Source organism: Pongo pygmaeus, chromosome 2, assembly GCF_028885625.2.
Source record: "Pongo pygmaeus isolate AG05252 chromosome 2, NHGRI_mPonPyg2-v2.0_pri, whole genome shotgun sequence".
NCBI lineage: Eukaryota > Metazoa > Chordata > Mammalia > Primates > Hominidae > Pongo > Pongo pygmaeus.
In genome coordinates this window covers 57,481,538-57,498,325 of record NC_085930.1, presented here as the reverse complement: position 1 = coordinate 57,498,325, position 16,788 = coordinate 57,481,538, and the positions used below count along the sequence as shown (strand labels likewise).

The 16,788-nt window shown below is 44.3% G+C and overlaps 1 protein-coding gene across 14 annotated transcripts in view; it reads right to left on the bottom strand.

Annotated features, from left to right (window-relative positions):
* Positions 1 to 16,788, bottom strand: part of KALRN (kalirin RhoGEF kinase) — a 700,623-nt gene that overhangs the window by 35,598 nt on the left and 648,237 nt on the right. For all 14 annotated transcript variants that reach the window (XM_054480931.2, XM_054480928.2, XM_054480929.2 and 11 more), the window contains 2 exons: positions 14,829 to 14,952; positions 13,634 to 13,693 (listed from right to left, as the gene is read on the bottom strand). In XM_054480931.2, coding sequence (XP_054336906.1) covers positions 13,634 to 13,693; positions 14,829 to 14,952 — 184 coding nt within the window. The remainder of the gene's footprint in view (positions 1 to 13,633; positions 13,694 to 14,828; positions 14,953 to 16,788) is intronic.

Sequence of the window (16,788 nt, the reverse complement as noted above, 5' to 3'; positions counted from 1 at the left end):
GGCCAGACACTCTCCCTCGCCTTGGACAACATTTTTTTTTCTTTTTTTAATTATTATTATACTTTAAGTTTTAGAATACATGTGCACAATGTGCAGGTTAGTTATATATATATACATGTGCCATGCTGGTGTGCTGCACCTATTAACTCGTCATTTAGCATTAGGTATATCTCCTAAAGTTATCCGTCCCCCTTCCCCCCACCCCACAACAGTCCCCAGAGTGTGATGTTCCCCTTCCTGTGGACAACATTCTTAAGCAACTCCTGCCTCAGTTTTAGCTATACATTGGGGATAAAAATGCCCACCTGGAAGGGTTGTTGGATGTAAGGACTCAATTTATTTGATGAAGAGGTACTGAGCTGACCCTTGGTGAGGTGGTAGTGACCGGGCAGGGAGTAAGGCAGGCGTGCTCTCTACCCTCAATGGGAAAGATGGAATTCAACATCTGCATTTGATGCAGCACCTGACAGATGTTAATGACCAGCTTTCAACAAGCATGGAACGTTACACTGTCCCCCATGCTGCCCCCACGCCATCAGAATGACTCTAGAGTGGAAATGATTTAATAATACCACTAACTTTGTTCAGTGGCCTGTGCTTCCCATCATGATGGGAATCCACAAGGAAGCAGGGCATGGAGTCCATGCCAGGGGTCTCACAGAGAAGAAAGCTAACAAAATGGAAGAGACGAGCAGCAGACTTATATGCTACACAATTTTAAGTAGGGCTTCATAAGCCTACGCTGTGGTACTTATAAAACCTACACTTTTATAAGAAAATGCCCCAAAGTGCTGCTTAAAGAACTTCCTGCCTTGTTCCTCTTTTTCATCACATAACCCTAACTGTGCTAAGTATATTTATTACTAAACAGACACATTGTTTAAAAAAGCAAATATTGGCTGGGCGTGGTGGCTCACATCTGTAATCCCAGCACTTTGGGAGACTGAGGTGGGTGGATCACTTGAGGTCAAGAGTTCAAGACCATCCTGGCCAACATGGTGAAACCCTGTTTTGACTAAAAATACAAAAATTAGCCAGGCATGGTGGCAGGTGCCTGTAATCCCAGCTACTAGGGAGATTGAGGCACAAGAATCACTTGAACCTGGCAGGCGGAGGTTGCAGGGAGCTGAGATCATGCCACTGCACTCCAGCCTGGGTGACAGAGTGAGACCCTGTCTCAAAATAAAATAAAATAAATAAAATAAAATGCAAATATTGGCCAGGTGCAGTGGCTCACGCCTGTAATCCCAGCACTTTAAGAGGCCAAGGTGGGAGGATTGCTTGAGACCAGGAGTTTGAGACCAGCCTGAGCAACATGAGGTGTCACTACAAAAATTTTTAAAATTAGTTGGGCATAGTCTTAGCTACTTCAGAGACTGAGGTGGGATGATCACTTGAAACCAGGAGGTTAAGGCTGTAGTGAGCCATGATTGCACCACTGCACTCCAGTCTGGGCGACAGAGGGAGACCTTGTCTCAGGAAAAAAAAAAAAAAAAAAAAAAAATCCTTTTTCTTTTTTTGAGACAGAGTCTCGCTCTGTCACCCAGACTGGAGTGCAGTGGCGTGATCTCAGCTCACTGCAACCTCCGCCTCCTGGGTTCAAGTCATTCTCATGCCTCAGACTCCTGAGTAGCTGGGATTACAGGCACATGCCACCACACCCGGCCAATTTTTTGTATTTTTAGAAGAAAGAGAAAAAATGAGGGAGGAATCTTCTATGACCATAGTCCTGAGTCAAAGTTAGAAAAAAAACGTTAGTGTGGACCTTGCCCAAGCTCTTGGTCCTTGCTGGAGGATTTTAAATTAAAGGACTGAGTAGAGACAGGATAGAGAGAGAGGTGGAGAGCAAAGATAAGCAGGTAGGCCTTTGATGTCAATGACAAAGTTTCACAATGCTTTTCCTAAGACCCTCCCACTTTGCTGAATCGTATGATGGAAGGAGCACTGGAATAAAATTCAAGAGCTCTCGGAGCCAGTCCTCTGTCACTGTGATCCTAACACTTCACTTCCCTATCTCACCTAGGAAATGGGGATAAATAACATTTGCTCTGCACTTCCTCCAGGGTTTTGGAGGAGCACATGAAGGAGTTTGTGAGTAGCTTATGTGAACCTCAAGTGATCCACCCGCCTCGGCCTCCCAGAGTGCTGGGATTACAGGTGTGAGCCACCATGCCCAAACAAAAGCAAATATTCCTAATTTGAGTGTAGTCCTTAGCAGAGACACTGGAGAAAAAGATTGCCAATAAGTCTTAATTACAGGTTCTCCATCTGGAAGGGACTCATGAAAGTCTTTGGTCTTCATTCTTCTGCCTTTTGGCTGGCCCAGGTGAGAAGAGCCCACCTTGACACAAGGTGTGGCTGATAATGGTAATAGCATCACGGATTTGGGTAGCATTATGTGGTTCGCATAAGCTACTCATAAACTCCTTCATGTGCTCCTCCAAAACCCTGGAGGAAGTGCAGAGCAAATGTTATTTATCCCCATTTCCTAGGTGAGATAGGGAAGTGAAGTGTTAGGATCACAGTGACAGAGGACTGGCTCCGAGGGCTCTTGAATTTTATTCCAGTGCTCCTTCCATCATAGCATTCAGCAAAGTGGGAGGGTCTTAGGAAAAGCATTGTGAAACTTTGTCATTGACATCAAAGGCCTACCTGCTTATCTTTGCTCTCCACCTCTCTCTCTATCCTGTCTCTACTCAGTCCTTTAATTTAAAATCCTCCAGCAAGGACCAAGAGCTTGGGCAAGGTCCACACTAACGTTTTTTTTCTAACTTTGACTCAGGACTATGGTCATAGAAGATTCCTCCCTCATTTTTTCTCTTTCTTCTTTGAAGCAAATCAGAGTACGAACTGGAGGAGAACACCCTTCTCACACAGTAGACTAATTACCGATGTATTTGTCTGTGGCTCCCTATGGACTGCAGGGCCCATGAGGACAAGGACCATATTGTTTTATTTATTATTACTTATATATATTCTTAAATTTTTTATTTTCTCTTATTTTGAATTCTAATGGGCCATATTTTTCTGCTATTATTGCCTCCAACCTTAGCATGATACCTGGCACATATGTGTTCTGTTAATATTTGTCAAATCAATGAAAAGTTAAAGTGGTGAGATCCTAATTTTGGAGAGGAGAGCTGAGAAAATGTCCTGCCATGAACTTGCTCGGGAATCTAATCAGCCAGTCAATGTCTGAAATGTAGCCAATAGTGATCTTCCTCCTTTGCACTCTTCTAGGGGCTGTAGGTACCTCTACGTCTCTGACCACGAGCTGCCATGTACCATAACGTCTTACTGAACTGTATTTGCCCTACCAGACTTGTGAACCTTTTGAAGGTAGTAACCCTTTCTCATGTTTTATGCACCATCAGTCATAACTTTTTTTTTGCTATGAACCGTCAGTCATATTTTTTTTGCTATGAGTCTTGCACACAGCAGAAAAATCAAATATTTGTTGAATGAAATTAACTGAGGTCACTCAATTAGTAGACTAGAAATTAGGCTTCCTGACCACCTTGTCTAGTGGTCATTGCTGGTGTGTGCAGGATCCTGAGGGCTTTATTATAAGCTGCACATTTTTCTTGAAATATAAAGTTTTCCTTCCTTAGAAACAGGTTGAAATCAATGTAAAATGATAGATGGGAAGGAGGAGAGAGCTGGAATCCAAAATAGTGGTTGTGTGCTGGGTATGGTTGCTCATGCCTATAATCCGGGCACTTTGGGAGGCTGAGGCAGGAGGATCACTTGAGCTTAGTTCAAGACCAGCCTGGGCAACATAATGAGACCTCATCTTTACTAAAAAATAAAAAACAAATGAGCTAGGTGTGGTGGTGCACAGCTACTCCGGAAGCTGAGGTGGGAGGATTGCCTGAGCCCAGGAAGTTGAGGCTGTGGCAAGCCAAGAAAGTGCCACTGTACTGGGCAACTGTTGCCTGGGCAACAGAGTGAGACCCTGTTTCAAAAAAATAAAAAAAAGAAAACATAGATGAAATAGTGGTCATGGAGGAAAGATGACATTGTTCATATAAAATGCACATGTTCTCTCTCTGTGAGACAGCACAAGAGAATGCTGGGCCAAGTCCGGGAGGACAGGGCTGGTGTAGACACGGTGGGAAAGAACTATAGGTTCCTAAAGCTGGTTTTATTTGACCAGCAGAGGGCAGCAGGCGGCAGCGCTTCCTTCCAGGCGAGAACAAGAACCACCACAATGTGATCCATCAGCATCTTAGTTTCCTTCTGGAGAGAAATCCAATAATTTTATTGTTTTTTCTTCAAAATGGCAGGGCAGTCAGGTAAGAGGAAAGAGTTACAGGCAGTATCAACCAGCACTGAGTACCATAAGCTGAGCTTTGAGGAAATCTTGTGTCTATTTTCCTTGTCAGCCAATGTCTGACTGACTCTAAGACTTAAGAGGGTGAAATTCTGTCTAGAAAATGAGTTGTTAACCAACTCCAGAAGAAAAAGACCTCCACCCCCATTTTTTCCAAATTCCTCATCACAGTCACAAACCATAGCTCAAAACTATGTATTGAGAACACTGAAGGAATAAAAACGGTCAAATAAACATAAATCAAATACCCTAAACCCAACTGACAGCTGCCCAGAATATATTTCTATATTGTTTCCTTTTTATATTCCTTTTACACTTGTTTCATGTGAACCTGTATTCAGAGTAGGCAGGAAAGGAATTTTAGATGATGAGATCTAGCAATAAAATAAAGATATAAGGAAAACAATTTTTAAGAATTTAGGTATAATAGTATGGTTTGAAGGTTTAACCCTTCATGTTTTCAATCTGGCCAAACTGGACTCGAATTTCTAAAGTTTTAGAAAATATTCCTACCTCTGCTCTTTTTTTTTTTTTTTTTTTGACAGGGTCTCACACTGTTGCTCATGCTGGAGTGCAGTGGCATGATCACCACTCACTGCAGCTGCAAGTTCCTAGGCTCATGTGATCCTCCTGCCCCAGACTCCCTGAGGGGCTGGGACTACAGGTGCACACAGCCACATCCAACTAATTTTTTCTATTCTTTATAGATATGGGGTCTCGTCATGTTGCCCAGCTGTTTTTGAACTCCGGGCCTCAAGCAATCCTCCCACCTGTGCCCTCCCAATGTGCTGGGATTACAGGTATGAGCCACCACACAGCCTCCTCTGCTCATTTCTAAATGAACATAAGACAAGCTGTAATTTTAAAAAATGTAAATGCAACATAATCCCAAGCAGTGATAGACTTGTCTCTTTCAACTAGTTCCTTACTCCTCAAGTATTTCATTATCACTTAGTTCTTAGTGTTTTTCTTCAACTATGATTTTTTTCTTTTACCCAGTTGTAATGAGTATGTTTTTACATTTCCAAACATGTGAGTTTTTTAAAAGGATCTTTTTGTTGCTAATTTCTAACTTAATTGCATTGTGTTTGGAGAACTTGGTCTGTATGATATTGATTCCTTGGTTTTTGTTGAGGTTTGCTTTATAAGTAGCACACATGGTCAATTTTTGTAAAAAAGTTCCATGTTTTTCCAAAAAATGTATAATCATTAATTTGGGGGTACAGGTCTCTATATGTGTCCATGTGTCAAGTACATTGATTGTTTTATGGATATTTCTAGTCCAAATATCTCCCCTTTACCCCTCAATATTTAGGTTAGAGAACATTTAGTGTGCTCTCAAAAATAAAAAGGATGAAAATATGGCTTTTAACAGAATAATGAAAGCATCCATCACCCGTCTCACAAGATAGTTGGTTGCAAAGGACCAAAATGGTGGTGCATTGCTGTGTATGCACTGGTCTCCAGCTGCTCTTGGCAGCCTAGGAGTCAGTTAGGAAGGGACTGGAGGTGGGGGGCCGAGGAGGATGCAGCGGTGGAGTTACAGCTTCTTCTTTATAAATCACATTTCCAACCTATAGCCATGACCTTAACTTTGGATAATGTCTTTATGTATGAGTGTTTTGGAGTCTTATCCCTTAATGATTTGGCCCTGATTATGCCTCAATCCCCTAAATTTCCCAGTCTTTGGAGCTATGTAACAGATTAACATTTGTTCTGAGGACCCAGTGCCATGGCTCATGTCTATAATCCCAGCACTTTGGGAGGCTGAGGCAGGAGGATCACTGGAGGCCAGGAGTTTGAGACCAGCCTGAACAACATAGGGAGAACCCACTTCTAAAAAAATTTAAAAATTAGCTGGCCATGGTGGCACGTGCCTGTAGTCCCAGACACTCAGGAGGCTGAGGGTGGGAGGGTCACTTCAGCCTGGGAGGTTGAGGCTGCAGTGAGCCGAGATCTTGCCACTGCACTCCAGCCCAGGTGACAGAGCAAGACCCTGTCGCAAAAAAAAAAAAAAATCCCACCAGTGTTTGCATAGGTGCTGGTTACCTTCCTAAAGCACAGGACAAATCATATGGACTGCTTAAAACCTACTGCTGTTCCTTGCATGGATCAAGTCCTGGCTTCCTAGCAGGTCCTTCCACGCCTTTGTTGTCTGTCTGGTCTCAACCCATCTGCCAGGCTTTATCTCCTACAGCTCTTCCTACATAACTAACCCCAGGTATCCAGACCATATACCTGCTCAGCATGTGCTAGGCACCCCCCCTACCTCAGGGCTTTTGTTCATGCTCTCTTCTCACCCTCTGCCTTCTCTAAGACTGCCCACATCCTATTAGTTCATCCAACCCACACACTGCCGCCCAGTGAATCAACGACCACACTCATAGGCTCCCTGGGAGACAGGCTACCTAAGAATACACAGCCCTGGGAAAGTCACTTAACCTCACTGTGCTCCACTTTTCTCATCTATAAAGTGGGAATAATGTGAATAGTACCTATGTGATGATGTTGTTGGGAGCTCAGCACAGAGCCAGTTACACAGGAAAGACTGCTAAGTAGTAGCTACTATTATTGTGAGCCCAATGCCTGAGTGGGTGCATAAATATCCACAGAATGAATAAATGGCTCCAGGCAGGATTAATCAGTCCCTCACCATGACTGTTAGAGCAGGTTTTAAAGTTTGCTATGTAACATGGGCATTTAATTATACCTGCCTCCTTCTTATACTTCTTAAGCCTTAAGCATGGTGAACCAATCTTACATTGTTCATTAGCCCTCCATAATAATCACTGCAATGCCTTGTGTTAATCAAATTGTGTGAAATTGAACTGACTAGGAACTCACATTGAGTGAACTTTGACAGCATGGGGGTGGGGTTGGGGGGGTGATGGTCTTTGCTTCTTCAATAGCAGGCTCTTAGAGGAACTTCTGGGTCAATGGTACCTTGTAATCTCATTAGTGTACAACATAAATGAAACGGGTTACGCCCCCAGTCTAGGGTGAGGGTGCGATGGAACATGCATGACAGGGCATGCTGAGTGACTGTGTTGGCCTGAGAAACCAGTTCAGACATTTCCAACTCATGTAATTGGACTTCCTTTCTTGGTTGCTCTGGCTGGGCTCTTGAGTCACTGAGAAAGGGTGTGGGCGAGGCCAAGTAATTATCCCAATAGTCAAGAGATTTGAAAAGTTGTTGAAGAAATTCTCCTCCTAAAACAGATGTGCAGCAAAAGAGGGCCTGAGCCTGACCCTTGTTAAGAAAGTACTTGAGCCATACGAGTAGACTTCCTCTATAGCACATGCTAAGTTTGGTCTCTCAAAGCACCACCATCAAGACTTGCTCTTTTTATTAGCTGTATGACCTTGACCTCCCTGAACATGTTTCCCCCAGGAGGGTGAGAAACTCTACCCTACTTACTTCACAGGGCAATTGCAAGAACAAAAAGCATAATAGATGTGAATCTGCTGTGGACCATCTTCTTATAATTCTCCCAGGAGAGGGAAGCAGCCACTAAGCTCAGCTCCCTTCTCTTGGTGGCGGAATATAAATCAGTCTGCATGGAGAGTCAGAAGAAAGCCAGGCAGGAAGTCTTCAAGCCACACCCTTCAGATATATTACAAAGAAAATATTTTGCAAAAATAAAACGACAGGAATGCGATGCTTCACTTTCTTTTCATCCAAAGGGTTCTTTTCATCCAAAGGGTTCTTTTCATGAAAAAATTCTTTTTATAAAATGCGGAACCAGGTGTCAGTGGACACACACTGGGGATGCCAGGAGGTTGGTCACCTGGCTGGGGGTGTAAAAGTTTCCTTCAATCTGTCTGGCCCGGTTGTTTTAAAGCTCTAGGATAAGGAGGCCAGAGTAGCTGATGTGGTGGTGGGGGGGAGGGGGTGCAGGGAGTAGGCTGGCTCTTCAGATCTGAGGACATGAAAGGTGGGCCAGGGAACTGTAGGTCTGAGGAAGGAAAAAAGTACCAGCTCTGGCCGCTCAAACTTCCCAGAGGCAGGAGTGGACATTCCAGTTGAGTCTCAGGAGGAAATCTGCCCAGGCCATTCCGACCACACCCCCTGAAAAGTGAATTTCTGGCCAAGGCACAGAATCTTCCACGTCCTCTTCTGTCGGGATCTCACTGTTTTCAAAGTCAGAAGTGCTGGAGAGCAAAGTCTTTTGTTAGCACACCTTAGATGTGCATGGTGCTCAAAGGGTTACGCATCACTGTATAAACACCTGTACACTTGGAGCTGTGCAACTTTCCAGAGGAACTTGGGGCTCAGAAAGGCTAACTGGCCTGCAGTCACATAGCTGGCGGTATCCAAACTAGAATCCAAGTTTTTGACTCCTGTTCCAGTTTTCCATGTGATACCGCCTTTGTGGTTTTTGTTTAAATTACACTTCAGCCTTGGAAAGCCAAGATGGGCAGAAATGATATTCCTTATTATTGAGCTGGAAAATGGAATAACACACTTATACACAAAAATTGGCACTAGGAGTTAGGTCTTCTCGTCTGCCAGGATCTGTGTTTTAGATTAAAATCAACCTGGAGATGGGGCACCAAGTGGCCGCAGGATGGTGTAGGTGGGGGAATAGCAACCAGAAGAACCAGAAGCTGCCTCAGAAACTAGAGCACCTTCCAGTTTTCAAACATAAAAGGACAAGTTCCTGTGGCTCTGTTAAAGGTGAAGGGGCTGCAGGGATGGAGAGGAATAGGGAATTGTTTAGTGGGTCCGCTAAAGAATTTCTGTTTGCGATGATGAAAACGTTCTGGAAATGGATAGTGGTGATGGTGGTATAACATTGTGAAGGGACTTAATGCCATTGAATCGCACACTCAAAAATGGTTAAAATGGTAAATTTTTGTTATGTATATTTTACTACAAAAAATAAAAATAAATGAAGAGGTTAACTAAATGTTTCCCAGATTCTGTTTATTCTGAAAGTGTGATTCTTACTCCAATGGGGAATTTCCTCCAAAATCAGCTTCACCTTCCCAAGTGTTTTCTCTCTCTCATCTTTCAGAGCCCTCTCCCAGAAGACCTCAACACTGTTTTTAACTCCCTAAGCTAAATATCTGGTGGCTGGTATATGACTGAGGATAACATCTGCACTTAGTCTGTGTTGTGGATGAGGCCAGTGGTATGTTGAATGGCTGGGGCAGAGGCGGAGTCTTTTTGGAATGATGACAACCTCTTACTCGATGAACTGACTTTCTCTGCTACAAGAGGTATTGGGTTTTGTTTTAAGTTAAAATGCATGTAATTACTTGAGCTTGGTGTAAAAACTGGGCTGAGAATCCTTATCCTTGAAGGCCCAAGTCAGGGAGGCTAGTTCAGGACTTTCAACCCCATCCTGCGATGTAGGCAGGTGGCAATGCTGGGGCTAGGGGGCAGGTGCAGAAACACAAGTGAGCATTGACACAGTTCTCAGACAACTTTTCAGAGGTGGAAACCTGCCTCGCCTGGGTCCTAAGAAAAATCTAGTATAGGCCAGATGCTGACCCTGAACACGTGAGCCTGGGGTGTCAGTGCAGACACCGGGGTAGAGATAAGACTGAAAAAGGTGGTGGCTGGGCATGTGGTTCTCAGCCCTGCAAAAGGCACTCGGCAGTCTAACCTTACTGGAGAAAATGAATTACTATTAACCTGTTCCTAAGGCACCCTTGTGTTTGATTTTCAGCTTGGTTTGACTCTTCTTGCATGTAGAAATATCTCCTTCATGTATGATGCCCCCCTTTCACCCCCCACCCCAAAGTTTAATCAGTACAAGGTAAAGAAGTAAGCTGAACTACGGATGATACTCGTCATCTTTAGAACAGTTCTCCATGAGGTATGGCCACAGATCAGCAGGAGACTTGGCTGCAGGAGACTTGGCCACGAGGGGATGGGACAGACCTACAGCCAATCTTGCAGTGGCATTGGTGTGGCGTGTACTGCTGGGAGTGGGAGTTGTACTTGAAAACATTCACAAGCAGGGGAAGGAAAAGGATGTAAATATTAGAGCAGAATTGCCTCCCTTTACCTAATTGGGTATTCTTGGAAAGCTTTGTAAATCTGACTCCTAGGATTCAAGGTGCTTTATTTTCCTCTTAATTAGCTTTCAAGGATGTGCCTGCATATCTCCCCAAAACACCATGGTGGGACAAATGCCAGCCTGAAGGTAGCAAGCAGCCAGTGTTTAAGTAAAGACCCCAGGAAACTGCCCTTAAAGGAACCGTTCGGTCCACTCATTGAGAAAAAGTAAAGAATGTTTTGGTGACATCATTCCCATGCAAGCAGGAGATGAGAGCCTATGCACAGCTAGGGCTGGGATCAACAGGCTGGCCTCAGGTTAAAGGGAGTCAGTCAGGGCAAGATTCGATATCTGGAGATCTAGCACGGAGTGAACACACAGGGTGCATGGTCCCATTATGTCAGCTGGGGTTGCAGGAACAGAGGCACCCTCAGCACAGGGTTCAGCTCGCTAAGAGTAACAGACACACTCCCAGAGAGACAACGCCCATTGCAGCATCAAGTTCAGAAGACAAGGGTGAGGTTGGGGGCCAGGCTGGGTCTGGGAATGATGCCCCAAATGACCACTTGAATAGTGAGAAGCCTTCAAGAGGTGGCCTGCTCACCTATATTTCAATTTGGATCTTTAAGGTATAGCCTCTCTCTTCAGTATGCACTCCTCGTCATTTTTTTCTTCTGCAGTGTACATTGCAATAAGGTTCTACTTACACACGCCTTGAGAAAATTCTCAACTCATGTTGAGCAGGTTCACTTTCTATATCTTATTTATTTGTGTCTGAAAATACTAAACTAGCAGTGCCAAGATGCCTGCTTTCCCTCTGGACTTGCTCATGTGCTCAAAGTTAATTTGAAGCTGGCAACACATTCAGAAAATGACTGAAGTTTAGGCCAGGTGCATTGGCTCACACCTGTAATCTCAGCACTTTGGGAGGCCAAGGCAGGCAGATCACTTGAGGTCAGGAGTTCAGTACAAGCCTGGGCCATGTGGTGAAGCCCTGTCTCTATCAAAAATACAAAAATTAGCCAGGCATGGTGGTGTGCACCTGTGGTCCCAGCTACTCAGGAGGCTGAGGCGGGAGGATCCCTTGAGCTAGGGAAGCAGAGGTTGCAGTGAGCCGAGGTCGTACCACTGCACTCCAGCCTGTGTGACAGAGACTCCACGTCAAACAAACAAACAAAAAAAGAGAATCACTGAAATTTAGAAGGATGTATATGCAATATATAAGGGCTACATCCACACATACTGGGGATATTGCAGCTTCCAACAACATGCCTCCTTGAGGTTCCAGTTACTTGAAAGTTTGTGCCTAAAGGAAACTTTGTGTCTCAACTACTGTATTTGAAAACTTTTCGGACATGCATCAACACAATTTTTGGTTTTCCTCTGTTCAGCATGAATATTCTAATGTCTTTGCTCATGCCATCCATAGTACCTCCTGAGGACCCGTCTCACTCAGCCCATGCAAAGGACTAAAAGCCTTAGATGAATAAGAACCTTTAAAATGTGTTCAATTAGCAAAGCAGAGTTAAGATGTGTATATGCACACACATGCTTTTTATCTAAGTGCAGAATGGGGCATTTGATGACCCCAGTTAATTTTCTTAATGTGTGCTGTTCCCCTGGCCCCACATCCCTCTGTGCCCATTTCTTCCTATGGAGTGGGAACACCACTCTGCTCCCCTAGTCCATGAGAACTGGACAAGGTCCTAAATTGTTTCCTGGAACACAGGTACCTGGCTTTTCCCCTGCCTGTCTGGCTTCCTCCACTTGCAGCTGACGTTATAATACATGCTGGCAACACTTAGGTCTGGGGATACAGGTGCCACCCAGTATCTACAAGCTGACAGGTGTGAACTCCAGGAGAGCTGGTGCCTATCCTGTGAAATGCAAGGAAAACAGAGCCTGAAATTTCCCCTGGCTTCCTTGTTCTCTAAGATACATTTAGGCTACAAATGCCACCTCCACTTTCTCCCACAGCGGGGTATGTATTGAACCACACCTACCAGATTTAGCTCTGTGGTAATACCCACATCCACAGGGGACTACTCTATCCTGGCAGAACTCCCATTGTCAGCCGATTGCCTAGGGCTTGATTCAACTCAGTTGGCTCCTTCTGCAGCTGACTTACCGGCTCTTAGGCCTCATGGTCTCTCTTGGGTTTTTTGGTGGCTGAAACAACATGGTGCTGGACTTCTTTGGGATTAGGTCAAATTAGAATAAGAATAAAAGTCTATCTTAATTAAGTGAAATGTTTGGGACTATATAAATTTTTTTTAATGTTGTCTATTTTGTACTTAGAAGAAATCTCTAAACTTGTACCCATTACTGGAGATGGAGGCACACATCTGGAGAAAAACATTCTCTGAATGATAAAATGGCAAGGAAAGTCAGCTCCATGTTTGCCCTCATTGTCTAGGGTTTGTAAATTTATCATGGTTGTCACTCAGTGGCAAGCCACGTAAGAGCCACGTTTCTATAACCCAACAGACTGGGAGTTGGAAGTGGAATGGATGTTCTTGTTGATACAGGCGTTGGTTCCACTTCCACATCCCTGTAAGCCTGGAGTGCGAGAAACATCCCCTGGGCAGTGTTTCCATCTCACCATCTCTGGAGAGGCCTCTGCCGTGGCTCCAGGAGACAGGCCCTCCCTAGGGCTTCTTTTCCTTCACACGGTGGGCACAGCCACTGCTCACGGGCCCAGCACTGGGCTGAAGTGTGCTCTGGAGTTGCTACAATTACACCTTATTTGCTATCAGCTCTACATAGCAACCAGGTGCCATACTTCACCCGTTATTTTTCTGGAACACTGAGCAGGGAATAAAACCCAGTAGAAGAGCAAGATGAAGAGGATAAAGGGCTAAAGAAAAAGAAGAAGCGGAGGAGGGGAAAACAAAAGCGGGAGAAACTAAACACGAGATGAGTCCTTGTCATTTAGCTGGGACTCATCCACTCTTTATAGTGCTGTTTTCCATGAAAAAATGTGTTCTAACTTTCAAATAATGAAATTGGATATTTACTACATAAAGTCAAACCTGCCAAAGGAGAAAATATTTAGCAAGCATTCAAGAGAACAAGTTTTTGTTTTTAAAAAAATCTAGGTAGAGTTTTCTACCAACACTGAACTGAATTATGTTTCTGTTTGTTTCTTTTATAGCTGGGATGGGATACCCAGAGATGCCCCAACATCACAATTTATCTTTGAACGGCTGGTCATTTTAGCAAGGTCACTGTTACAGAACACATCAAAAAAGGCAATCATTGTAGGAAATAGGACAACAATAGCTGCTTCTACCTCCATGCTAGTATTAGGGTCAAGATCATCACACTCTGATTCCTCGGAACTGTTCGTCTCCTTGATTGGCAGCATGAGGAAGGGGGAAGAAAGAGAACACAGTTAGAACCAAGTAGCTTTTGCTAGAGCGAGAGGAGAACTTCAGAGAAGCATGGGCGATGGGATCTTGGGCAGAGAAAAAACCAGGTGTTTTTAAAGTGGGGGTGAGAATCACCAGGGGCAGCAGCATGCTCTTTTCAGGGAGAGGAGGCAGGGGTTGTGTACAACTGCTTATCTCATGGGAAACAGCAATGGAAGCAAAATGAAGCATGAGTGTTGTCGAATTTAAACTGTTGTCTTCTGTGAGGCTGGACTTCCCAGATGAGAGTGAAGGAGAGCATACAATTTCCTTTCCCCAAGAAAGCTCTTAGACTGGGTTTTAGTTGTTCTTACTTTGCTAAGGAAGGGAAACAAAGTTCCAGGTAGATGATCACACATTATAGCATAATTAGTGCTCGAATAATCAGTGTCTAGTTTCCATTGTCCATTGGCAGATCTTTCCAGAGGTTCCAATTTAAAGAAAGCAGATGACATTGTTTCAAGATGGGGGTAAATAAGAGTCTGCCAAGCTTAGAATTCATGAGTTCAAAGTAGTAGATGGATTATTTAAAGAAATAATTTGGGCTTCACCAATGTGCCCCCCTACTGTGTCCACGCAAGTAAAATGGCCTGAAGTTGATGTTGTCTGAACTCTGGGGAAAAGAAATGAAACTTTACTAAGGACACAGTGGCCCTTAAATTCCAAACCTCAGCCTTCACAGGGTTGGGGGTTTGGAAGGCATCCCTAATTGCTTTAACCTGTGTGTATTCTCAAACCTAGGGTACCGAATGGCAGCTTTGAGAAATTTAATATGAATCAAGCATCTCGCATTTTTAAGAGAATGCTGCAGATAATTTTGCTGCAAAACATCTGCACAGTATAAACAGAAAGGTATAAAAGAAAAAAAAAGGTACTTACTTGAATTGAAGTTGCCAGGAGAAATAAAAGATAAAAAATAAATTGATCGTGCATGCAAAATCCTGCTAAACTACTTCCCCTCTGGTCCCCATACCGGGAAAAAAAAAAATAACCCATCCACCCAAATTGGCTTGTGAGAATGCTGCAGGGTGGGAGTGGATGACAGGTGGGGACGCAGCTCCGGAATACCTTACTCACTTTAACAGAGACTTTGTTGCCCAGAATATCCTTGGGTTTACGAGGCCCTGTGGCTTCATTTTTACCCGTGTTCTCCACTTCCGCCCGCTTTCTCATGCGTAGAGTATGCCATGAACATGACTTCCTGTTGTACCAAAAAATGCACCAATCAAAATGGCAGGTCAGGGACAGTGAGGTGGAGGGCAGGCTCACCACCCTTGGGTGAGTCAGCAGGTGAGGTGCTCCATCAAGCCCGGGCTTCAGAGGCCCCAAACTTGCACACCAGCTCCAAGGGTGGCTGGCGGCTGACCTCACCTCCAACTGGAAGTGAACCAGGATGAACTCTGACCTCCCCTGGTAGATGTGCAAGGTTGACTGCGGCATTTGAAGAAAATATGAATGCTAGGTTACTAAACTCTAACAAGGGAGTTTGTATACCATACCCGTGATGCCTCACAGGACTGAGGAATTCCTCTTGAGAAGGGCACGGTGGATGGGTGATGAAAGGAGGTGAGGAGTAGAATAGGAAAGACAAGGGAAGTATATTCTAGAATGCATATGCTACTGACACTTTCCCAGGACCAGACAGAAAGACCCAAAAGGATGATGTTGAGAGTTCTACCTCATGATTTGTATTTGGGCAGGGCCACTCCCAAACAATGTTGATCAGACAGGATTTTCTGTGGCAGACATTTGCTTAATAAACAGTTGAGCACCACTCATTTACCTGGATATTTTAGGGCAAAGAGTTTCTCGGTCTATATTCTCCATATCACTCAGTGTTTGTGAATATATGGCTTTGTCAGCCTGTAGAGGTCCTAGAGCTTCCCTGTTGGGACAAGACCTAATGTGTGCTCCCAGGGAGGTGAGAGCAGCAATGGCTTTTCAATAGGCCTTTCATCCTAACTTCTTTCTTCCCACAACGGGTCCTGGGAGCAACTTCTTCACAGACCTATGAAGACAAGCTCAGAGCAGAGCCCTTACATTCCATAAATATCAGATCTCAAAGACAGAGATACCAAAAGCCAAGTCACAAACAGCATCAGTGACCCTGAGCAGGCATCATCAGTTTCAGGTGAGGTCACAGAGCTTGAATGAAGTTCTAATTGTTGTCTGGAAAAAGTGAGACGTGGCTTCCCCTCAGTATCTCCTTGTCAAAGGTGGGCCTATGCAGACAGGGCTCCATGAGATGAGCGTCCATTACGGGAGAGAGGCAGAGGAGATTTAGGAAAAGGAAGCTGCTGCAAAATACAGAGCATCCCTCCAAAACACTCCACATACATCAGGATTTTAAGGGTACTTTGAGGAAGGTGTTCCAAAAATATTTATCCCCTAACACACAGGTTCAACCTTCTGAGCAGGAAAAAGCAATCACAGTAATATTCTTGAATCTTGTGGGAAAGTGGGCTCCTTCAAAAACCCAGACCTTCTCTTGTATCTCCTAACTAGTCAGGCTCTCTACTATCCCCTGCATACCAGCACCTTGCTCCAACCGTTGTATAAGTGAGAACCAGCCATAGAAGCTAATCTTAGATGGCATCAGCCTGTTAACTTCAGACTTTGATAACTTTACTCCCAAACCCATGTCCCTGGTTCCTTCTGAGAACAACTTGAGTCAGGGAGATCCCTGCTGAAAGGATTCCCAGGGCAGGCAGCACACTGTGTATGTGTGTGTCCATGTGGGGGTGTGTTTCTACATTTATTAAACTCTCTGGGTTATTTAATATGCTTGGTGAAAAACTAGAAATATGAGCAATAACATTTCATGTTCAGAAGGAAGACTCAGAGTAGTATAAATGGCAGGACAGGCTTGGTTTCATACTCTTCTTCCCAGAAGAACTCGTCATCATGGTTTGGGGAGCTTCCATCTCTTGGTTGCAAGCCCGGGGACTGATGTGGACACAGGGTTTCAGTGACGTTTATCCTGTAGGCATCACAACCAACTCTGACCCCTGTGGTTATGGCAGGCCTTGGGGAGGGT